The sequence below is a fragment of the Trichechus manatus genome, unplaced genomic scaffold (genome assembly GCF_000243295.1).
Source record: "Trichechus manatus latirostris isolate Lorelei unplaced genomic scaffold, TriManLat1.0 scaffold00032, whole genome shotgun sequence".
Taxonomy (NCBI): domain Eukaryota; kingdom Metazoa; phylum Chordata; class Mammalia; order Sirenia; family Trichechidae; genus Trichechus; species Trichechus manatus.
This window is the reverse complement of record NW_004443968.1, coordinates 5,765,221-5,791,140: the sequence shown is the minus strand read 5'-3', so window position 1 is coordinate 5,791,140 and position 25,920 is coordinate 5,765,221. Positions and strand designations below refer to the sequence as shown.

General features: G+C 35.7%; 1 protein-coding gene across 1 annotated transcript in view; it reads right to left on the bottom strand.

The window, feature by feature from the left end:
• The window catches only part of ADGRV1 (adhesion G protein-coupled receptor V1), a 687,583-nt gene that overhangs the window by 210,374 nt on the left and 451,289 nt on the right, over positions 1 to 25,920 (bottom strand). The window contains exon 86 of the mRNA XM_023730073.1: positions 5,630 to 5,746. Coding sequence (XP_023585841.1) covers positions 5,630 to 5,746 — 117 coding nt within the window. The remainder of the gene's footprint in view (positions 1 to 5,629; positions 5,747 to 25,920) is intronic.

Sequence of the window (25,920 nt, the reverse complement as noted above, 5' to 3'; positions counted from 1 at the left end):
GGGGGGGGGGGTTCGATTAATAGTACCTAGTAAAATGCTTTACTAGTCTTTATTGAGATTATCAAATAAGTCGAAATGTATACAACTTTTTTAGAGTATTTCGAAAATTTTACTGACTTTAAGAAAAAGTTTATCATTTAGCTTATTTACTAAGTTTATTCACTTATATTCAACCTTGCTTGAGGAAGATTTTTAGGAAACTCAATGATTTTATTTGACTGAACTACTAAAGAAGAGGGACAAGAGCCACCTCATGACCACTCAAAAATGTTAAATGCAATAATTTAACAGAGGAAGCAATGGAGCCAATATTCAATAATTAGGTAATAAAAGGAGGCCCCACATTAAGCTATTACAGTTTTATCTCATTTAACCAAGATGACAGCTCTCTAAATTTTATTATAATTTCTTTTTACAACTTAAGGAGCTCATGATGGAAGAAGTATATTTCCCAGAATTAGTAGCTGAGGATGTTAGAATTTAAACAGATTCTAATTAAGAAGCAAATCAACCAACAAAAAGCTCAGAGATAATTTAGATGAAAAACTGGGTTTAAACTAAAAGACTGTGTGGCTCTAAGCATATTTACTTACATCCCTACAGTCATGTCTGTTTATTTTTAAAATAGCATTTTCAGTGACTACTATTTTCCAAATGTCTACATAGGAAAATCGATGACACACTTTGCTTAATCATCTTCTCATAGGTCATATTTATGCTTTCATATATTCCACAAACATAAATTCAATAGTTTACTCATACATCTTCCTATAATGCATGTAAGTGTATTTGTAAAATATAAAGGAGAAATGCCTTTTCTTAAAAAAAAAAAAAAAAAAAAGTTAAAAATAGGCTATTTGAACTCCATAAATTTTCCTGGTATATAGGATAAGATTGATATCCAAGCTGTTGTTTAATATTTGGTCATTAATTGTGTCACCAGAAACCTTGAACTGATTTATAACATCGAGTTTAGTCAGAGATCACGGATACTATTAATTCTATCCCTTACCATACGTTCTTAGTCATTCATTTCAAATGAGAGTCTGAGAAATGTTACCACATGTCCTTGCTCCAGTTATCATCCCTCTTTTAACATTTATTACATGAAATAATTTGCAAGGCTTTTTGAGGATTGGAGAATTGAGTATTTCCTGGGTATGTCATTTTTATCTTGGTAATTATCAGTCTTTTGTCCTTAATGCCTTTGATGTCCCCAAATTAAATCAGCGATGAAGGAACGCAAATGAAACCCATTGCCATCAAGTCGATTCTGACTCAGCGACCCTATAAGACAGAGTAGAACTACCCCATAGTGTTTCCAAGGCTGTAAATCTTTACGGAAGCAGATTGCCACATCTTTATCCAGAGGAGTGGCTGGTAGGTTCAAACCGCTGACCTTTTGGTTAGCAGCCGAGTGCTTAGCCACTGTGCCACCAGGGCTCCTTGACGAAGGAATAACAGGGCTAATTTTAGCATTTTTCTTCCTGTTGCTATGCTCCTGCACTAAGTAGCTTTTCTACCAAGGAACAACGTGTGCATTTCCTTCTTCATAGCCTGATTATATGGAGAAATTAACGCACAAGATGTCAGTACTCAGGTATAATTGTAAAATTATTTCTAACCTTATTCTACCATCTTAAAAATAGATTCTTCAAGTAAGCTCTAGTTTCAAAATAAAACATTATACTTTGAATTAAACTGTGTCCAGATGAATAGACTGCAAAGGCAATCCAATATTTGGGTATTTTTCATAACTGTAGTACAATGCTCTACAAGGGGTTTAACTTGGTAACAGGAAGTGATCATCAAACTGGGCCAAATGAATATGCAGGTAGAATTATGCTTCCTTTTACCCATGTTGTATATTAGAGCCCCAAATAATTTACTTGTGATTTATTTTCCTTCGTGGATTAACCTATTGTCTGGCAGTCCAACTGATAGCATGTTTCATGTAGATATTAAAAGCATAATTTCTAGGAATTTATTCTTTGGATATTCCATAAGTAGACAAACATACAGAGAGCAAGGATGCTCAAGAAAATATTGTTTATAATAGCAAAAACAAATGAAAACAGAATTTCATCAATAGGATACAGAAAAAGTTTCTGGAATCACCATGTTATAGGATATTAGGCAACTATTAGGTGAAAAATTATGCCTGTTTGTGATGAACTTAAAGATGTCAAAATTTATATATATTACATATATATTATATATTCATACACATACACACACATAAGAACACACACATATGTGCCTGTTTATATATTTATAAATATTTGTGTATTCATGGAATATTTCTGGAGGGATACACAGGAAACGATCAATAGTGTTTACTTATGGGAACGGGGCTGAGGATAGAGCAGAAGGGTGGAGAGTTTATGAAATGGGGAGAAAAAGGTGTACTTTTCATTTTATTTTGCTGCAGTATTGATAATGTTTTGCATATGTTAGTATATGCTATTTCTAAAATGGAAGCAAATCAAAACAGAAAAAGAAAAAAAAAACAAAGAAGAAAAACAACTAGCAAACAAGAGTAAAGATACTGCAAGATTTTAAATTCTCACTGTCAATCCGACTTAAAGTAGACATGACTCTGCTATTTCAAGGAAGTGGGAAATAACTTCAGTAATTCCATGGGGTGATCTTACCGGATGAGCAAACAGGAGGATAACTCCATATCCATGGCCAAAGAGGAAATTTACTTTCAAAAACAACTACAAAATAAATTAAATAAATTTGTTACTATATCCCCAGCATGTGCTGACTGATGGATTAAACTCTCAAAGAAAGGGGAAGTCTAAAGAAACAGTCAAGGCCATCAATTCTATAACCTGCCATGAGCCATGCACCTTAGTTAAGAGTTAGAGGTTATCCAGCTTGCTAAGGCCTCACAACTAGTTAATATCTGCCTTACTCAAAGTCAGCCCTCTCCACTATATTAAGTTGATTCTCCATTGTAAAAACAGTATAAACTATACTGGAAAAGCAGAGTATGAAACATATTTCAAAACATATGAAACGTTAGCCACTTGCTTAACTAGAATATATGTAGAGTATAAATATGTGTAAATTTTTTCTTTAGTTACTCTAAAATATAATACAACTTTACAATAATGTGCTGAAAGTATATGATATAAAAGTGAAATAACTCTTTTCAAAATAAAGTCATTTAAATGCATTTATTCTAAGGATTGAAAACGTGATGCCAATCAAAAAAACATGAGTAATTCTGACATGCTTAGGCAATGATTAATGTTACTACATTTTTTCTCCTTAGTTTTTTTTTTTTTTTAAATGGCATGAGTTTTCAGTATTAGAATGCATGTTTACTAATTTAGAGTGTTTAAATTTTTGGTTGGTAATATGGATTTTGAGAAATACGATCTGGTAATACAAGCCACCAATAAGGCGAGTGGCACTATGGCACCATGATCTGTGGTCTGACAATATACCAATGAGAGCGAGAAGAGTAATTTATTGTGGGCGCCTTTCCGTTAGGCTACATACGGAACCTCTGGTTTTCCAACGATGACACCGTTAAAACCAAACCTGCTGCCATCGAATCGATTCCGACTCATAGTGACCCTATAGGACAGAGTAGAACTGCTCCAAAGGGTTTCCAAGGAACAGCTGGTGGATTTGAACTGCTGACCTCTCAGTTAGCTAGCAGCCAAACGCTTAGCCACTCGCCCCAGCAGGGCTCCAGGAAAACCAAAATAAACCCATCAGAGCTCCCTAACTATCACACAGGAAAGCCCTAATTATGCTTGTAAGTCTTATCTCAAAGAAATAAAGGGAAAAGAGGCAAAAGTTTACATTTACAAAACTAACACATCCAGGAAGCATCACCTAATAGAATTTTCAACCTACACAACAATGAGGCTCCAACTCCGTCTGCTGAGCTTCGTGCATTTCAAAAGGGACCCACCTTGACACCAAATGCATTAGAACAAGAATAATGCCTTATCTCTGAGGTCCATAGGCATAAAAAATGGCTAGTATACCATTAATCCAATAGTAACTCTAAGAGTTAAAATGAATTATTGACTTATTGTAAATGCAAGCTATGCACACAAATACACTTTGCCAAATCCTCTCCTATTCTGCTATACAGCATGAAGTGGAATCATTAAAGTGTTAATATTTCTTCAATGTTTTCAACCCAACTCGACTAACAGTAGTCTAAACTTCTAAGTAATGTTTTTTAAAAATATCCTATTTAAAAAAAAGATTTCAGCAGTTAACATTTAATATGTATTATTATTTCTATTTATAAATGGGAAAACATAGGCTGGGAAAGTGACAACCTCTGACCACAAAGCAATTCATTAGGAGTAATGTACCTAGAATTCAGAAGTTATTGAATTTTTCCTTTGTGGTCACACCACTAACCATGAAAAATGTGTGGTGTACCATATGAAATACATTAAATTTCACTGGTTTCAATAGTTTTCCTAAACCATTAGCCATACAGTAATCTAATTAGTTTACTAAATGTGCATGGGCTGTAATCATACCTGTTAAAGACTCAAGAAGAGATACAGACTACACCAGTCTCTGTTAAGTTGGTTGAAATCTTTTATGCCATCTTGTCAAATCCTCTCCCAAAGCAGGAATCCCATCCAAAACATGTTTGAAATTTGGTCATTTCTCTCTGTTTGAATATACTTCCGTGACTGGATATTCTCTACTTTTAGAAACAACCTCTTCAGCTATGACAGTTTTATTGGCTACAAAAGTTCTTAACTCGAGTCAAAATTTGCTTCCTTAATTTTTGACCCATTTGATCTAAACGGAGCTACATAGTCCACAATTTCTTTCCTGTAGCAGCCCTTCCATTACTTGTAGGGAGCCAGCACATCTCCCTAAATCGTTTCCAGGTTTGTTATCTCCAGCTGCCTCAAAGTGTCTTATACGACTGTTTTCTGATTTCTCATTGGCTGAGTAATGTTCTGGTTGAAACATGACCCATGAAAGAGTTTACAGGGTTTCAAGGTAGTCTGAACATTGTAGATGACAATAAAACCATGGCTGCCTTCATATTGCTATTCATGTAACCTGTAGTTGCTATTTTGAAGCAATCTGGTCACACACTTCATTGCTACTGAGTTTATGTTAAATTAAAATTTCAAGTCTTTCACATTAACTCCTATCAGATTATGTCTCCTTCACTCTACTTTTCAATCGATCACAGTATAATTTCTCTATATTTGATCTACCTGGCATCTTAACACAGGCAGCTTGCTCCTTTAGCTATCCTCTTAATGCTTAATCATCTGCATATCTGATAAGCTGGTTTCGTGTGTTTTCATCCAAGACATTAGTCAAAACCTTTGATTAGATCAAGGACATCGATAAAGATCTCCCGCACACTACTGTGGACCTCTTTCCAGGCAGATACAGAACAACATACATAGGGCAAACAAAAAAAGTTCAGCTTCGATAAACTCATAAAGAATTTTGCCACCAGAAAAATCTAGCAAATGGAGGATTTGGAATTACTCTCATTTCTGTATAAAAAAAATCACATACTAAGATCACGCTGGCTAAATTCATTGTCAGGTTGAAGCGGAGGGCCGGGTGGGGTGGCGTGCAGAGAATAAGAAGGGAATGAGGTACCAACCTGAATGAGCATCCAGCTAAACTGGCAAAGATACAGGTAATGTGTGACAGCAGCCATGGCTGAGCAGCTCTCATCAGCCAGCTGGGGACTTGCATACGCAGATGCCAGAAACACAATCTGTAAGAAACAAATACTTCTCATTTTTAATCATGCTAAAATCGATGAAGAATATTTAAAAAAAAATTGTTTCCCCACCTGAATTTATGATTCAACGACTCAAAGGGAAAATACATTGATTTGTTGCCAAACTGATATGACTAATGGTCATTTTTAAAAATGGCAATACATACATTTTGATGTTTCTAAGAAACGATAAATGAAATAAAATTATGTTTTATGATGCTTTGGGTTCTCAAGAGGAAATGCTCAAAGTAAACCTTGTTCTTACCACTGATGGACAAAAATCTCATGAAATACATTTTAGCTAAGCAGAAAAAGAGAAAACAAGACTGAAATAACATTCTTGTTTAAGTTAAAGTTAATGGGAGAGAAAAAGAAAGAAAGAAAAAAAAGAGATCATTTCTTGCGAGGAATTAACATATAAATAAAACAGACAAAATAAATTTCAAATTTCATAACTTATGATTATCCTAATCCTTGGATTTTAAAAAAAAAAATTTCCACTGCGTTTAAGACTTTGTCCAAGTCTGACTGTGACTGGAGGTACCCCGGGAAAGCACAGCCCCTGGATTCTCTATCCACCCAGAACTAAAACAATTTCCGAGGCCAACTTTTCAGATAGGGATTGGACTGGACTGTGGGACATAAAGTGATACTCGTGAGAAGTGTGCTTCTTAGCTCAAGTAGATACAAGAGACTAAATGGGCAGCTTCTGTCCAGAGGTGAGATGGGAAGGCAGAGGGGGTTAAGAGCTGGTTGAACAGACATGGCGAATCAGGGGTGGAAAGGAGGAGTGTTCTGTCACAGTATGGGGAGAGCAATTAGAGTCACATAACAATGTATGTATAAATTTTTGCATGCGAAAAAATAAAAAAAAAGTGTGAGTGGAAAACAATGAAGAAACGTAAAAAAAAAAAAAAGACTTTGTCCAAATGTCACCTTCTCAATAAGGCCCCTCCTTGATCACACTATTTAAAATTGCTCCTTCCTTTCTTCTCTCCTTCTCACATACATGATCTCCCTGACCCTTGTTTTGAATTTTCTTCTTTTTAATAGCACTTATTACCTGTTAACATACTGTGTAATTTTCTTCTTCTTTTTCTTATTATTTTTTTGGTTATTGCTAGTCTGGCCTTCTTGAATGTAAACCCTACAAAGACAGGATCATTGATTGTTTTACACAGGGAATCCCAAACACCTAGCTCAGTGCCTAGCACACAGTAAGCACTCAATAAATACTGGCTGAATAAACGAATGAAGTAAAATACTCTTGTTATTTCTATAATTTTGTGTTTTTCCCCAATATATAACTATTGTGTCAAATTCTGTAGTAAACGATACAGATATCAAGGGAAACTCTGGAGCAACAATATTGTACTAAAGCTTCTAAATGAGTTAACTCTCCCTTCCTTGACGACAGGGGCCGAATCTTTGTGACTATATTTTCAGAGGCCACTGCTGTGCCTGGAACACAGAGTGCTCAATAAAAGTTTCTTGAAAGAATGAATGGATGATTCCAAAATGAGACAGAGGGGTGTTGCAAACAGAAAACTGACTTATGCCTCAAAACTCCTCTACTTTAAAATAAATAAATAAATACTCTTAACGCTGTTTGATTTTTTAAGAAATTAAACAGTGATCTCAAAAACAATTCAAAGCAAGGGAAAAAAGTGTTTTTTTATTTTCAAATTAAATATCCCTCTTCCATATCTCTGTCGTCTCAAAGGTGTGTCCCTCGACTTGAGAATTTCTGCCCAAGGGTGTTCATAGGATAGCATCACTGTGGTGATGTGCCAGGATCTGCCAGCAGTGAGGACTTGCATGCTCCTACCATCTCTATTTTGCAGAAGACATCTTATCCAGCCTTCTGGGAATTATTTATTGAGTGGCTCCTGTACCAGGTATAAAGGAAAAATATCCATTTTTTAAAAGTTATGGACACTGAACAAATCATTTCACCTTTCTGGGCCTAATTTCCTCATCAGTAGAAGAAAGTGATTGGAAAAGATAAACTCTAGAGCTCCTTTCTCTCCAAGACTCTAGGATTATTTTTGAAATGAGAGGCATTCCTGATTCAACTTTTGTTTATTTAGCCTGCATATACAGCATTTGTAATATACACTATTAAAAATGACAAGTGCCAGCATTTAAATAGAAACCAGAATTGTACATCTCATTTCCTACCAATCTGGTACAAATGGATTCCCTGAAAAAATAAAGTCAACACATTCACCTTTCCAGAACACAACACAAACAGCTTTTGAATTACTAGAGCTTATTTTTTAAAATATGCTGAGATTTTCCTAGACTTTAGCTTTTGTCTCACTTCTGAACTGTAAATATTATAGGTCATACATTTAACCTTTCCGAGTTCCACAAATATTCAAAGAACACCTGTGTACTAAGCACTGAAACTATATCTTAAAAGATGCTGGAAACATATTTCTGAAACATGTGTTTCAGAAAACAAACATTTTATGTCCTTTCATCTAACAAAGTGATATCTAGTTTCATAAAGTCTTGATAAATACACCTACATTATTAACCCTATTTTATAGCTTCTGTAATATGTTTTTTAATATTATTTTAGTGTGGTTTTGGTGAAAGTTTACACAGCAAATTAGGTTCCCATTGAACAATTTCTATACATATTGTTCAGTGACATTGGTTACATTTTTCACAGTGTCAATAGTCTCATTATTTCCATTCTAGTTGTCCTGTTTCCATTCATCTAGCTTGCCTGCTCCCCCTTACCTTCTTATCTTTGCTTTAGGGTAAATGTTGACCATTTGGTCTTATATAGATGGTTTTTCAAAAGAGCTCAGTACTCACTGGTGATATTGCTTATTTTATGAACCACACTGTTATTTAGTTGAAAGGTGCCCTCTGGGAGTGGTTTCCGTTCCAAGTTTAAAGGGTATCTCAGGATGACTGTCTCAGGGGTTCTTCTAGTCTCTATTAGTTCAGTAAATCTGGATTTTTTTTAGGAATTTGAGTTTTGTTCTACATTTTTTCCCCATTCATTCTGGGACCATCTAGTGTGTCGCTTGTCATATTTCATTATATTCCAATCTCCTTTTCTAAATCATATGAAGACCAGTTACAAACGTACTTCTGTGACCTATGAAAATTCTTCCAGTTTTTTTCCCTGAATTATGAGAACTACTTCTGCCCAGATGAAAAAAAGAGTAATCAGCAAGAGGAGGGGTAACTGTCACAATGCACACTGCTACAACAAAGATGGGCTATGAATACTTGGAGAACAAGTCATTACATATGACCAGGCCTATCTAAAATAAAATTAAAATAACATTGAAATGAAATAAAATCTCCCAGCATATTTAGCTCACACATTAAGGCTAAATAACCTAAGACTGAACTAAAAATCCCATTGATGTTGAGTCGATTCTGACTCATAGTGACCATATAGAACAGAGCAGAACTGCCCCATAGGATTTCCAAGGAGCAGCTGGTGGATTTGAACTGCTAAGCTCTTACCACTGCACCACCAGGGCTCCAAACTAAGGATGGATGGAGTTTTAACATTATTCTTTCACTCAAACACATAGAGATGGCCAGGAAAAAGGTTATTTTCACATTCAGTTTTCTGAGAGCATAAAGTTGAACACCATAACAAAATAATTTTTCAAAGGTTCTCATTTGTTCATGCATTGATTCATTCATTTGACAAGTATTTGAGTACCTACTACCCACACAGGATTTTGCTAGGCAAGGTGAAGAATATGATGGCAGAAAAACCACTGTCACATGCTTTCCCTTGTTTTCTTGTGTAATGCACACATTAACGATGTGAAGTCATTATTATTTTAATCTCAATTTAATAAATGACGACAGAGGATATCATAGGGTAATTAAATTGTTTAAGGTCATTAAATAAGTTTTAAAGTTATATTGGGATTTAAATTCTAGTGTTCTGATTTGTTAGACTAGCATTCTTCCTAGAACACCATGCTACTGCATATGAAACTGAAGTATGAGTCCCATCTCAAAGTGCTGAAACTCTAGTCCATTGTTGCTCAATCCTTTTTAACCCATGGCTCATCACAATTATACAACAGTAGTGGAATATAATGCCAAAATCAAATATGATACTATTCTTAATTCCATACTGATGTAATATATCAATATATATTAATATATATATAAACATACTTACATTAACTAAAAAGAAAAAGAGAAATAAATGTATTTCTCCAAAGAGATATTTTGTTAATAACTTAAAAAATATTTAAATTTGTTATTTCTTCTGGTTGATTAGAGCTCTAATTTACTGGCCAATGGAGGAAATGTAGAGGAAATACATTTTTCGCTTCAAATATAAAACTTGTGTCTGCACTTGCTTGAGCTACATAATAACTAACAGTAAGGACTGTATTTCCTGTAAACGTCAATTTTCAGTGCTCTCTAATATATACTTTCTTTTTTTCCCTCTGCACTGTACCAGGGACACTCACACTCCTCTCTCTGTGCACTTATTCTTGAAATGTCCTTCTCCCTGCTCTCCATCTTACCCAAAACCTACTCAGTTCTTGCAGGACTAGTTCAAATTCCAGCTGTCTACTCTGAGTGGGAATCGACTCTATGGCAATGGGTTTGTTTTTTTTTTTTTTTTTTAAATCTCATTAGGAGTTTCTGGGTGGTGCAAACAGTTACCACGCTTGGCTGCCAACTGAAAGACAGGCGGTTAGAGTCCATCCACAGTCATGTCAGAAGAATGGCCTGGTGATTTACTTTGGAAAACTTAGCCATTGAAAACCCTGTGAAGCACAGTTTCATTCTGACACAAGTAGGGTTGCCAGGGCTCAGAATCAACTCAGTGCCGGCTGGTTTGGGTTTCGGTAGACTCCTAGACTATCCTATTGATTAGTTTCAGACAGCACTTGTTATTGAGCACATACAATGAGCCAAATGTTGTGCTTTTTACTGGGAAGGTGAGTAAGGGTAAAGCCAGACACATACATAACGTATTAAAATGTGACAACTGTTATAATAGGATATAGAGAAAAATATCAGGGGAAAGTAGAGACTCATTAGCTCTACTTGTGTGAGTCAGAGAAGTATTCAGAGAAGAAACAAAACTGCCTTGGCTTGGCCCACGAGTCCTATCTGCTCCATGAGTTCCATGTGCCCCACTCTCTCGTCTTAACTTTATCTTCCACAAGAGTCTTTCATACCAAATTATCTACTCAAGCTGCATAGACTGCTATTCCCTAAACATGCTCCATCATTTCTCAGTTCTTTGACATTGTTCTTTCTCTTCTTCCTACCTAGAATTTCTTTCCCTTATCTTCTCCAGGTGAAATCATGTCCGTCTTTTAAAATATTTGGAATATCAACTCTGTCATGAGGACATGTCTGTTTCTTTCCACCACAAGCAACAAATCCCTCCTCTAAACTTTAAAACAGAATTTTATTAACAATTTTGTTAGATACAATCAGATTTATTCTCTTGGACAACTGTAAAATCCCTTAAGCCAACAATTTTATTGTATTTGCTACCATAATTATTTTTAAAAACATGGAGAAAAAAAAAACAAAGCAAGTATTCATAATACTGCACAGCACCGATCATGGATTTGAGCACAGTAGATTAAGAAGCAAAAAAACCCAAAAACCTAGCTTTACTGAGGTATGAAGATATGACTGACAGATAATAAAAGGTACATATTTAATGTGTGCCATCTTTTAAGTTTGACACGGTTTTTACACTTGTGAAACCATCATCACATTCATGATAATGAACATATACATCACCCTGAAAAGCTTCCTCAAGGCCTTTGTAGCACCTTCCTGCACCACCACCCCTGCCCCCATCCCTGGCAACCGAAGATCTGTTTTCTGTCACTATATATTAATTTGTATTTACCTGAATTTTATATAAATGGAGTCATACAATATGTACTCTTTTTTGGGAGGGTGGGAGGGGCTGGCTTATTTCACTCAGCATAATTGAGATTCATCTAACATAATGTATTAATAGTTCATTCTTTTTTTTAGAGACGAGTAGTATTTCACTGTACGGATATACCACAGTTTATGTGTGCATTCATCTGTGACATACATTTAGGCTGTTTCCAGTTTTTGGCTACTACAAATAAAACTGCTATGAGCATTTGTATAGTAGACTTTTTAAAGACATATGCTTTCATTTCTTTTGAGTAGCTACTCAGGAGTGGAATGGCTGGATTATATGATAAGTTTCTTTTTTTTTTAATTTTAAGAAATTGATAAATTATTTTCCAAAGTGGTTGTAACATTTTACATTTCTGCTGGTAATGTAGGAGAGTTTTAGTTGCTCCACATTCTCACTACAACTTGGTATGGTTAATTTTTCAAATTACAGCCATTCTTTATGAAGAATGTAACCAATGTTACTGAACAACTTCAGGAGAAATTGTTGAATGGGAACCTAAACTGCTGTGTAACCCTTCATTAAAAACACAACAAAATATTATTAAATAAATAAATATTAAAAAAAAATTACAGCTATTCTAGTAGATACATAGTAGTTTCTCATTGTAGTTTTAATTTGAATTTTCCTAAAAACTACTGGTATTGATCATCTCTTCATATGCTTATTTGCAATTCATATTTTTCCTCCGGAGAAAGGTCTGTTTAACTTTTTGGGTCATTTTAAAATCTCGTTGTGTGTTTTCTTATTATTGCATTTTGAGAGCCCTTTCTATATTCAGAAAACAAGAATTCTTTCAGATACATGATTTTCAAATATTTTCTCCAAGCCTGTGGCTTGTCTTCTCATTTTCTTAACAGTGTCTTTTGAAGAGCAGACATTTTTAACTTTTATGAAATCCAACTGTGGAGCAGAGTGTACTTTTCTTGACCTTTTATGCATCATACTTTGGTGTCATATCTAAGAAACCTTTGCTTAACCCAAATTCACAGATGTTTTCTCTTTTTTTTTTTCCTAGAAATATGTCAAAGAAGAAACTCATGTACTCTGGTAGAGTAGGAAAGAGAATTAGTTTTACTGAGGGATCATACAACTCAAGTAGGGCAGCACTAAGTTCAAGTACAAAAGTGCTCCACCATTCTAAAGAAGCAGCAGAGCTTTTATACACAAAGTTCCGCATGACTAAAACCATTATCATCTTGTAAGCAATTCTTTCTTCTTACCAGTTGTTTCCTGAAAACAGTCTGTGCAAGGACATTTTTGTTACATGCTCCTGGAACATTCTTAGTACATCTCCCCACCACCGTAAGGGCAACTATTTCTCCTCCTATCTCTTCTTTCTGTTCTCCCAAGAGTGCCATGAATTTACCCTTTACTGAAAATGCATTCTGAAAGCCTCTATATGTTGAATGTTTGCTAGCCCAAGTCTTAATAATTTTAAGTTCTAAAATTATGTCTCTCATCCATTTTAAATTATTTTGACTATGGTACAAAATATGGTTTAAAGTACTGATTTTTTAAATTTGGAGATCAATTTTTTACATCTCTATTTATTGAAAAGATTATCCTTTCTCCAATGATTTGCCTTTATCTGTTGTCTAGTGTCTTAGAAACTATTGTTTCATTTACTTTTCCATTTTTGGTTGTTTCAGATGGAAGAGTAAATCCATTATTCCATCTGGGCTTGAAGCAGAAATCTAGGCAGGTGTTAAATACTTTTTGGATTCTGTTATTGTTATTCTATATTTCTCTTTAATTAAAATATTTATCATCATGGTGCTCTGTTTTGAGCTCAACTAAAGAGCACTTAAATCTAAATTAACCATGTACTTATTAACTGTTTTTGTGATTTTTTTATAGCTCATATTTTCATAGTCACTTGGCTTCTCTTGACCGCTAGAAGTTTTGTACTCTCTCCTTTCAAAGCCAGTTGATAAACAAGCTATTTTAAACATCAATTTCAATTTTAAAAAGTAAGATATGTTAAGTTCAACAACAATCACAAAATGCTGAGCTCTAAATTATCTTTGCTACTTGTAAATGATTTATGTCTGCAAAATCCCTCTCAGTGGAAAATGCTGTGTAACTTTAATTCAATACTAAGAACAAAGGGACCTCTGCATGCTGCTGATTGACTGGCAAAAGTCACAAGCACAATGATCATAGTATTCACAAGTGAATGACATTTCCAATGCATTCAGTGGTGACAACTGCCCTTTTGCTTAACTTTTTATTCCAGGGGAACTATCCGAAAAGGCATTAAAAGCTATCTGAAGGCCTTTAACAAAATAGTAAACATAAAACATCAGTAGAATTTAGGATAATCTTAATTCCCTCTGTAACAAGGTAAAAATCAGAAATGGAAAAGTAACTCTAAGTCAAGGCTATCAATCTTTTCCTGCTTAACTATGCTCAACAGAGATTGCCTGGAGCATGTTCATACGAACAAAGCATTTGGAATAAAGTCATACTTCATTTCATGTATCCTTCCCTTCACTATCCTGTGATCACATAGCATGTTTACTACTACTTTAATTTTTTCTGGACTAGCATCTTTTCCACTGTTGTTTCTTCTCTATTCCTTAAGGGAATATTTAAGTGTCAGGAATATTCTGCTGATCAATACTGCATGTTAACTTTCACTATTATTAATAACACCTTACTTAACATTCTTACTATTTCCACTGATTTCACACAGCTATTCTTTTTTTTTTTTAAATTCATTTTTCTAGAAGACTGTAAATATTTTTAGTTAACTTTCCTACAGTCTTCATGTCAGGGAACATAAAATCTATTATGCTTACTTTCGTGGCTTTCTCTCTCCCTCTCTCTCCTTCCCTCTTTCTCTCCTTCTTTCCTTCTTTGTGTCATACAACCCCCAACTTCCTATAATTTGAACTTGTGCTACTATTACATAAAATGTGTGGAAGTGAAGGGAAAGACCCTTAAACGCTAAACTATATATGCCTCTGACTATCTTAGGTGTGTCGGGGAAGTGTTTTATGCAGTGCAGTAATTTTTGGCAACTACTGAGTGTCAGAACTGGTCTGAGCAGGTTTTTATAATTATTATTATTTTTAATAGTTGCCATGGTGAAAATACAGTACAAAATCAATCAATGTATTTACTGAATTTTTTCAAATGGCACATTCTGTACATGTGATGTCTTTAGTTATCTTTGTCCCTGCTGCTGTAAATAACTCAGGGTACAGACCTCATACTTGTGCTAAATATTATTGTCAGAATATTAAGCATGTTACTTGTTTTCTCCTCATATCTAACAATTAGTATATACAAACACACACCATTAACGAAATCAGTGGCTATTACTCAGAGGCAAGTAGAGACTGGGGGCATTTTTTAGATAATATATGCTTACAGTCAGATTAAGGTATTTGTTTTAGTATATGACTTAAAATAAGTTAATCAATTAGAAGTCATCAATTATCATTTTCAAAAGCCTTAAGGCTTGTTGTTCTATGCACATGCCCATTGAAAACCCTATGGAGTATAATTCTACTGCCACACCCGTGGATGCCATGAGTTGGCTTTGACTCAATGGCAATGAGTTATATGAACATCTCAGTATTCTTTCTAGCTATTAGTATTTGGGATATCTGCCACCCACAGACAAAGACATTTAAAAGAGCCATTCCATAAAAGACTTAGATTAAAAAAAAAAAAAAATCTTAGCCCCATTCCAGAATGTTTATGGAGGTATTTTATAGTGTTTTTATTTCATCTTCTTTTTTCTATAAAATGTCATTTTCTCCTTCTCCCTGAGAAACAGCTCTTTATGAGTCATTCTTTAACACCAACACTAGTCTTTTTCACCTGGTACATAGCCAAGCAAGCATTACCTTATTTTTACCAGTAATAATAATAATAATAACAACATTAATAATAATAGTTACCATTTAATGAATAGTTATTATATGCCAGGTACTTTACTAAATGCTCTACAAACATTATTCCATCTTATCTTTAAATAACCCATGTGATTTAGAGATTGCTGATTCCATTTTATGGTTGGCAAAACTGAGGCTTAAGTAAATAAATTTCCCAAAGTCACAGACCTAAGAAGAGGCAAACCCAGGATTTGAGCCAAGTCTGTTGACTCCAAAGCTTGCATTCCTAACCACTTACAAGACAAGATAACTACTTACAAAGCTGCTCATGCTTGCCATAAAAATCACTAAGGCCACATATTCCTACTTGTATACAAGGTTCTCTAGGAAGCACATTAAATCCCTTCATTTGAAGGAGAGAAGAATAACAGATGCAAGGGACAGCTGGCTATATAAATATGTACTATATACTATATATAAGTATTTAAATAGGAAAAGATACATTTTAGAGCTGAACTATCAAGATCATTTGAATATTACAAAGGTTGAACTAAATGTTACATGTAGATTCAGATTTTCAAAGTCTCATATCTTACCTAGTTCTTTGATGACCAAATTTAGAATTATTGCAAAACAGAAAAACTTCTCTAGATCTGGAGTGGACGTAACTGCATCCTTCATGTAGACCAAGCAAGCACCCTGAGGTTTGTGTTCCACTAATTTCTTGAGGGACTTGGGTCATCAATCAGAAAACTCAAATTATGGACAATTTTGTTGTTGAACGACTGACAGAATAAAGCCATCCTTGGTTTTTAATTTCATTTTCGCAGTGTATACATGACCAGAATCTGATATATCATCACACAATCTACACTGCTACCGAAAAAAGAAAACCAAACCCGCTGCTGTTGAGTCGATTCCAACTCATAGCGACCCTGTAGGACAGAGTAGAACTGCCCCATAGGGTTTCCAAGGAGCGGCTGGTGGATTTGAACTGCCAACCTTTTGGTCAGCAGCCAAACGCCTAACCACTGTGCTTCAAAATTGTGTGATAAGATTATTTAACATAAATAGTGGGGAATTACCTTTTTTTTTGCTTCGTAAGTCATCAGTTGAAAATACTTTGGTTCAACTTCCCATGGAATTCCTTGGACTCAAAATGAACATGAATATAAGCTGAAAGGGAAACCTTATTGGATGGAATACAAGAGAAACTAAGCAAGTCTAATAAAATTCTATATAAACTTAACCATGTTGTTGTTGTTGTTTAGTTACCATTGAGTTTATTCCAACTCATGGCGAACCCATGTAGTGTTCATTAAATCAAACTCCATAAACTAACCTTACATTGTAGACTTTTCAAAGTTTTTCATATCTTCTGCATTCCAATATAAAAAGAAGTCAATATTTTCTAAGTGGAGTGATGTTAGATATTTCTCAAAAAGAAAAAAAAAATTGTTATTCCTTCACAGTTTACATCAAGTGAATGATTGTCTTTAATTACTGAAAGAGTTTTCATTCCCTTTCTATGTATGCCTAGGCCTGGTGGTGCAGTGGTTAAGAGCTCAACTGTTAACCAAAAGGTTAGCAGTTCAAATCCACCAGCTGCTCCTTGGAAACACTATGGCAGTTCTACCCTGATCACTATGAGTCTAAGGGTCACTATGGGTCACTATGAGTCAGAATCGACTTGATGGCAATGGGTATATTACTTGTAAGAAACTAGCATTCCCAATTATTGTATCCAATGTAGAGATGACAGAGAAGGTAACATCAAAGGCTAATTTTCTCGTACAATTGCTTTTGTTAGAATGTTTTGTCAAGTAAAAAATTGTTGACCTGAGCTATGAAAACATAAAAAAGAGGGGTATTTGAATATAAGAGCTTTTTTTTTTTTGAATCACCTTTGCATTTTTTCATTTAATCATTCATTCATTCTGTCAGCAAATATTTGCTGTGTGCCTGCCACATGCCTGAGTCTACAGCCAAGCTTCTATTATTTTAAATCACGTTTGGTTTCAGGTTGGGGGTTATTTTGGGAAGGCCCACAGGTGTGAATAAATGATATATGACCAAGTATATGCAGGTCTTTCTGCTTTGGGAAAGAATCTTAAAGTGCTCGGCTGCTAACCAAAAGGTTGGCAGTTCAAATCCATGGGAGAAAGATGTGACAGTCCTCTTCCATAAAGATTACGGCACTGGAAACCCTATGGGGGCAGTTCTACTCTGTCCTACCGTGTCACTATGAGTCAAAATTGACTCAATGGCAACGGGTTCCTCTGCTTTTGGCAGTAGTCAGTAAGCGTAGAAAATCAAATGTCTAGGTAGCTGGAAAATGAAATAGGGAGACACATTGTTTTCAGATAGAAAACAAGAGAAGCATTATGATTTTGGCTTGTTTATTTACTTTTGAATTGGGAAGAAACGAAAACATAGAGCTGCCAGTTTGTGGCATGAGTTAATTCTAATTAAGCTGCTTTATATACCACAGAACTACTATTAAATAATATCCTAGTAGGTAGAGGATTGCATATTGAATAAAGAATATACTTGTTTACATGTCCCAACATAGTCTATGGAACATAAAAATCATCACTAAACTCTGCACTTTGGACTAAATTAAATTATATTAAGACTACAAATGATCAAATAAAATTGAACATATAACCAGTATCTCAAATGTTCATAATTTTCAAACTTTTAATATATGTTTATATCAAATGCATCATATTTAGGACTTAGGCAAATATGAGAAAGGAGGTTGAAAATGTAGAAGCATCTGGAATGTGGCTCTCAGGAAAAAATTGGGCACATGTGATCCAGGGTGGACTCTACCTGAAGTATTTCAGCAAATCTAATTAGCTAGTCTACAACTAAAGGACCTAATCATTCCCCCATTAAGAACATGAGAGGCTTAGTTTAATATGAACAAGCCAAATTCTCTGTCAGATATCATGAATCTACAATGAAAATAAAAATGAAGATTAAACATTTTATTCAAATCAAAAGTTCAACTGGGTGTGCGTAGATTTCAAGGCCCCCTTCATCCAAACAGGCTGTGCTGTGGACATTGTAATCAAGGGTGTTTGCATGATGGAATGAATGAAGGGGCCAGAATTGTAGAATTTAGGCAAGCACATTTTACCATTTCTGGTTTATAAGATCTTTGGAAAAAACTGAAGCCACAAATGCCAATTTCATCTCAGTGTTGTCAGATGTCTAGGGCTTAAAATCTGCTAAAGACATTTATTCTTTGCAATTAAAGAGCTCTGAGATTGTCAACTTTTCAAATCTCCCAGTCATCTCTTGAAAAAAAAAAGGTATAGCGATTAAGTCATAAACTCTGGAGCCAGAACACTTAATTTAAATCCTGGCTCCATTACTTATTAGTTATATGAACTTGGGAAAATTACTTAACCTCTGTCTCTCTCATTCCTCATCTGCCAAATGGAGATGATAATTATAGTATCTACCTCATAGGGTTGTTGTGAAGATTAAGAATATTAATAAGTGTAAGACCTCAGGACAGTGCTTGTCATAAAGTAAGAATGGGTAATTTGTTCAAAGAAGTACAATTATTCACGAGAAACCGGGAAGGTGGATGAGCAACTAACAACTGAAGACTCCACTTATTTCCAGCTTATAAATAACCTGGAGCTCAGTAAATATATTTTAAACAAATATAGTATTCTATGCTATAAATGAAGTCACAACTTCCTAGCGTTTCTCAAATTTTGGTCAGTCTTCATTATATTTTAATTGTGTGTGACTGCTCTTGGAGTACCATCATTAGGATGTTTCTGAATTGTCAAGAGTCCGCATTATTTGAGTACATCAGTTGAAATAACAAAACAAAACTGTGCTAAAAATGAACTAGATCCTCCAAGAATCCAGTATTTCTGGAGTTGTAGAAGGGAGCATATGAATCTCAGAATTGTCCTAAAATAAAATTGAGTATTATGGGAACATTGGGCAATGTTTTGACTCATATAAATGGGGAGGAAAGTAATCAACATTTATTGGATTCCTACTGTGTGGTAGACTTTCTGTGGTTTCTATAGATAAGCTATTTCATCTTAATCCTTCTAATAGTCCTATAACATAACCATGTCTGTGTGATAGGTGAGGAAACAGAAACTCAAAGCTCTCACAGCTAGCCAATGAGCTTGACTGTGCTTATTTGACCCCAACTCCATCTTTCTTTGCTCATCTCGGCTTCTTTTATGCTATTTCATGAAAACTGCTATAACTCAGGCGAGGAGTGTTATTAGTTCTTTCAATGTGGAAACAAAATTGAGATTTTTTGCCACATGGCTTTCAAGAATATTTCTGTTAATAACAGTGCCCTCATATATTAGAAACCTTGGTGGTGCAGAGGTTAAGAGCCCAGCAGCTAACCCAAAGGTCGGCGGTTCGAATCCACCAGTCGCTCCTTGGAAACCCAATGGGGCAGTTATGCTTTGTCCTATAGGGTCGCTACGAATCGGAATTGACTTGACAGCGATGGGTTTGGTCTTTCGGTTCATATACTTGGTTAAAGATGACTAATGACTTTCACTAAAACCCAAAAAACCAAACCCATTGCTGCCGAGTCAATTCCGATTCATAGTGACCGTACAGGTCAGAGTAGAACTGCCCCATAGGGTTTCCAAGGCTGTAAATCTTTATGGAAGCCGACTGCCATATCTTTGTCCTGTGAAGCGGCTGGGTGCGAACTGCCAAGTTTTCCGTTAGCAGCCAAGGGCTTAACTACTGTTCCACCAGCGCTCTTTAAACATAGCTTACCTTAACTAATGAAGAAGCGATAAAATAAAAAAGTTCTGTATACAGGAAATATCAGTATAAAACAAGTCAAGATCAACATAAAAATTCACTCTTGTATCTAAATGGTAGAAATTTGAGGGGAGATTTGGGCACTTTGCTCTTACTATTATTTCTACAGAGAATTCATTCAAGTTCAGATCCCAAAGGAGAAACTTTTGGGCCATGATTAAACCACATGGTTGTATAAAGCATATAAATTAACTTTCAAATCTCTTACTGTGCTATTCAGAATTAACCTCTTCACTTTTAGATATTTACATAACTTAGATTCCCCTATATCATAAAATATTATTTGGAGTAAAGCAAGGACTTACGGAAGTTGAATTCTAGTTTGATTTTATTATATATCATGGATATCTATAAATCAGACTTCTGGCAACCTCAGGTATTCATAAATGCTCCAAGCCTCAAAGTAGCCCACCATAAACAAAAACCAAATCCAAACCCATTGCCTCCAGTGGATTACGACTTAAACCCATTACCATCGAGTCGATTCCGATTCATAGCTAATCTATATCACAGAGTAGAACTGCCCTATATGGTTTCCAAGGAGCGCCTAGTGGATTTGAACTGCTGACCTTTTGGTTAGCAGCCTTAGCTCCTAACCACTATGCCACCAGGGTTTCTAGCCCACAATAGGGTCTGATATTTTGCAAGTAGATCACTCGAGCCTTTCTTCTGAGGTGCCTCTCAGTGGATTTGAAACCTTCACCCTTTTGGTTAGTAGCTGAGCGTGTTCATCGCTTGCACCACCCAGGGACTCCCCTAACAGCAGTCCCCCCTTCACCCTCCCGTGGTTTTTGCGGTTTCAGTTAGCGCAGTCAACCTTGGTCTGAAAATGTTAAATGAGTACTGCGACGGAAGTGCCGTCCTGCCCCGGGGGCCACATTCACATAACTTTCATTACAGTATATTGATATAATTGTTCTGTATTATTATTAGTTATTGTTAATCTCTTACTTTGCCTAGTTTATAAATTAAACTATCATAGGTGTGTATGTGTAGGTCAAAACAAAGTATATATAGGGTTCGGTAATATCCTCGGTTTCAGGCATCCACCGACGCTCTTAAAACGTATTTCCAGAAGATAAGGAGGGATCGCTGCACTAAAAACAGAGACTATTTTAAAAAGCTTTATGTATACTATAAGCAAATATCAATTCTTAATATAATAGAGTTTGGGATATCCATGTAACATTTTTATTAACCTTAAGTCTGTGTAGAAAATTCAACTCTCAATCTTTAGAGAAAAATTTTACCTCAATAATTACAGATGATAACTGACCTCTACTGGTATTGCCATTGATTTACATAAGAATATTACAGCAATTTACATGCTATCTGGAAAAATTAATAAGCTATATAAAAAGCATATTTTATATTTGTAAAAATAGCTCCATCTCCACATAACTTAGATTTGGAGCCCTGGTGGTGCAGTGGTTAACAGCTGGGTGCTAACCAAAAAGTTGGCAGTTTGAATCCACCAGTCACTGCTTGGAAACCCTATGGGGCAGTTCTCTGTCTTATACAGACGCTATGAGTTGGAATTGACTCATAAACAACGGGTTTGGTTTTTTTGGCAGTTGAGACTGTAAGTACACTGAGGACAGGGATAATGCCTTATTTATTGGTATATCCCTAATATTTAGCACACTGGTTGGAACCTAGCAAGAATTTAATAAATATTTGTTGAAGAAACATTTGTTGTTTGCAGGATGCCAATTCACTGTAAATGTTTACAAATCTATGATTTAGAAATTAAATTCAAGTTGGAAACCTATTCACTGGATTGTTTGCACTACTAAATGTTTTTTGCTTTTTAAGAAAGTATTAATAACTGCATGTCAACTGCTCACAGCCTTGGCTTCTAATAAAACAAAAATTGCATTAAGTGAACTGCTGATTTTTACAAGTAAACAATACAAAAATAAATTTGAGATATATAATTATCAGATGGTACTAAAAAACTTACACAGGATTGCAAGGAAATGTTTAAAACCATATTGTCTATTTTCAAGGACCCACAATAGTTATAGAAATATTTTCATTCTTTCCTCAATAAATCAGGAGATACAGGCCTCTCTAAAAGTTTGTGTCACTTTAAAAGTAATGCATAGTTGTGGCTCTTCCCCAATTCAGGTTGGACACTAGAAGTCTCATTACCTCTCTACAATCCAATTAAATAAGTTCTTAACTAGTAGGCAGAGAATACCTAGCACTGAAGTGGGCTCTATGGAAGACCTTAAGGAGCAGAAGAAATGTTTCCTACTTGGGAAGAGTGGACTATGTAGATGTGAAGATGAGCAGATGCTGTATTAGGGCCTGGCTCACATACCAGCTTCCTTCTTTCCTATTGTTTCCGTATGAATTAACCACAAATTTTACAAAGTGATTAATTTTTGCTCTGGAAAATGGGAAGGAGGATATAAAATAGGAGTGAGACTTATCTTAATTGATAGCAGTCAAATGAAACATTCTGCATTTATTGATATATTTAATTATATTCATATATTCATTATCAACCATAGGAAGAGATACGGAAGACAGAACATTAATCATAATTTAATCAGAGATACACACTCAAGCATAACCACTCCCTGCAAAGCCCAAAGTGAAATTTTTCTTCACCTATATGTTCCCTGGTGGTGCAGTGGTTAAGAGCTATGGCTGCTGACCAAAAGGTCCGCATTTCAAGTCCAGCAGCCACTCCTTGGGAACCCTATAGGCCAGTTCTACTCTGTCCTGTACGGTCGCTATGAGTCGGAATCGACTTGATGACAGCAATGAGGTAGAGTGTTCCCACCATCCCAGTGTTCTGTGTCTCAGTCAATGGCTCCACCATCTATCTAGTTACTCAAGTCCTTGATTCCTTTTCCACTTCTGTTCGGTGTAATTAGTTCCAAATTCTATCAGTTCTCCCTGTTAAATACTTCTTGAATGTGTCCACTCCTTCCCTCTTATCCGCGTTTTCACTATTACCTCTCCCCTGGACTGCTTCCTCTTCAGTAACTATATCCTCACGGTGCAATTACCTTAAAAAACAAAACAAGCCAGTTGTTGTAGAGTCTTTTCAGATTCATGGTGACCCCATGTGTGTCAGAGTAGAACTGCACTCCACAGGGTTTTCAATGGCTGTGACCATTCCTATACCAATATATCTTAAAGGTAGGAATGATAAAATGTTCATTTATATATTTATTTTTATTGTACTTCAGGTGAAGGGTTACAGAACAAATACTTTCTCATTAAACAGTCAGTACACATATTGTTTTATGACATTGGTTAACAATCCCACGACATGTCAACTCTCTCCCATCTCGACTTTTTTTTTCTTAGTGAAAATATACATAGCCAAAGATACACCATTTCAAAAATTTATGCATGCACAGTTCAGTAACATCGATTACATTCTTCCAGTTGTGCTGCTATTCTCACTTTAGATGAAGGTTTACAGAACAAAATAGTTCCTCATTAAACAGTTAGTATACATGTTGCCCTATGACAATGGTTAACAACCCCACTCCATGTCAACACTGTCCTTACTCAACCTTGGGTTCCCTATCACCAGCTTTCCTGTCCCGTTGTGCCTTCTAGTCCTTGTCCCTGGACTGCTGTGCCTCATTAGTTCCGTTTTTAAAATGTTCACTTTGATTCAGAAGAAAAACAGTAAAAATGCAGCATAAAACTTTAATCCACTTATTATCACATTTTTCATCCAAATGCTACCACATTTTAATGAAGAGATTGCCAAGTCTACATTCAGAAACATTCAATTGTTAAAAAGTTGATATAAAATCATTGTACAAAGTTCATGTTTAACAATGCACTATTCTGGAAATGATTAATTTAACTTCAGTAAAGATATCCCTCCTTTGTCAAAGAAACGCTACATCAGAGCACTGTGTACTAAGTGACTTGCAAACAGTCAATGCAACACAGTTCATTTTAAAATGAGACCTGTTGCCATGGAATGGATTCCGACGCACAGTGACCTTACCATAGGCTCTAAACTACAGCTCCTACCTTAACCACAGCTCTAAAACTCGATAATTTTTTTTTTTTTTTGCTTCCTTCTGGTTTATCGTTCAAAAGCATTTCAGAATATTTGGGCAGACTCTAAACCAATTCCAGTTATGTTTAAGGATGCCCTATTACACAGAGAGCCCCTAGTTAATTTTTTTTTGTAACAATTAAAGACAGGTCCCCTCTTCTCTTCAACATCTGTTACCATGATCATATCACTCTCTGGTAACCTAGTCGGAGATTCTGCTCTCCCATTATTACTTCTACCATCAATGTTATTTAATACTCCTTACTGACTTCCCAGAAACCCTAGTGGTGTAGTGGTTAATAGCTATGGCTGCTAACAAAAAGACTGGCAGTTTGAATCCACCGGGTGCTCCTTGGAAACTGTATGGGGCAGTTCTACTCTGTCTTACGGCATCACTACGAGTCGGAATCGACTGGATGGCAACAGATTTTGTGGGGTTTTTTTGGTACTGGCTTCCCATTCATTTTCCAATTCTTATATTCATTAAAAAGAATTCAATATATGCTATAGCATGGATGAATAATGAAAACATTATGTTAAGTGAAATAAGCCAGACACAAAAGGATAAATACTGTATGATTCCACTTACATGAAGTCTCTAGAATAGACAATTTACAGAGACAGAAAGTAAATTAGAGATTATCAGTGGCAGGGGGTGAGGTGGGGAGAAAGGGGTACAGAGTTTCTGTTTGGGGTAATGAAAAAATTTTGGAACTAGACGGTGGTAATAGTTGCACAACATGATGAGTGTTCATCAGTGTTACCGAATTGTACACTTAAAAGGGTTAAGATGGCAAATTTATGTTACATACTTTACCACAATAAAAAAAAAAAAAGGATACAGATACACATTTTTTTATTGTTGTAGTTTAAGTGAAAGTTTACATTTCAAGTTAGTCTCTCATACAAAAGTTTATATGTACATTGTTATGTAACCCTCATTGCTCTCCCCATACTGTGACAGCACACTCCTCCTTTCCACCCCTGATTTCCCATGTCCATTCAACCAGCTCCTAACCCTCTCTGCCTTCTCATCTCACCTCCGGACAGAAGCTGCTCATTTAGCTGCTCATGTATCTACTTGAGCTAAGAAGTACACTCCTCACAAATATCATTTTATGGCCCACAGTCCAGTCCAATCTTTGTCTGAAGAGTTGGCCTTGGGAATTGTTTTAGTTCTGGGTTGACAGAGAGTCCGGGGGCCATGTTTTCCAGGGTTCCTCCAGTCTCACTCAAACCTTTAAGTCTGGTCTTTTTACTAGAATTTGAGTTCTGCACCCCACTTTTCTCCTGCTCCATCAGGGACTCTCTGTTGTGTTCTCTGTCACTGGTGGTAGCTGGGCACCATCTAGTTCTGCTCTCAGGCTGATGAAGTCTCTGGTTTATGTGGCCCGTTTTGTCCCTTGGGCTAACACTTTCCTTGTGTCTTTGGTGTTCTTCATTCTCCTTTACTCCAGGTGGCTGGCACCAACTGATGCATCTTAGATGGCCGCTTGCTAGCATTTAAGACCCCAGC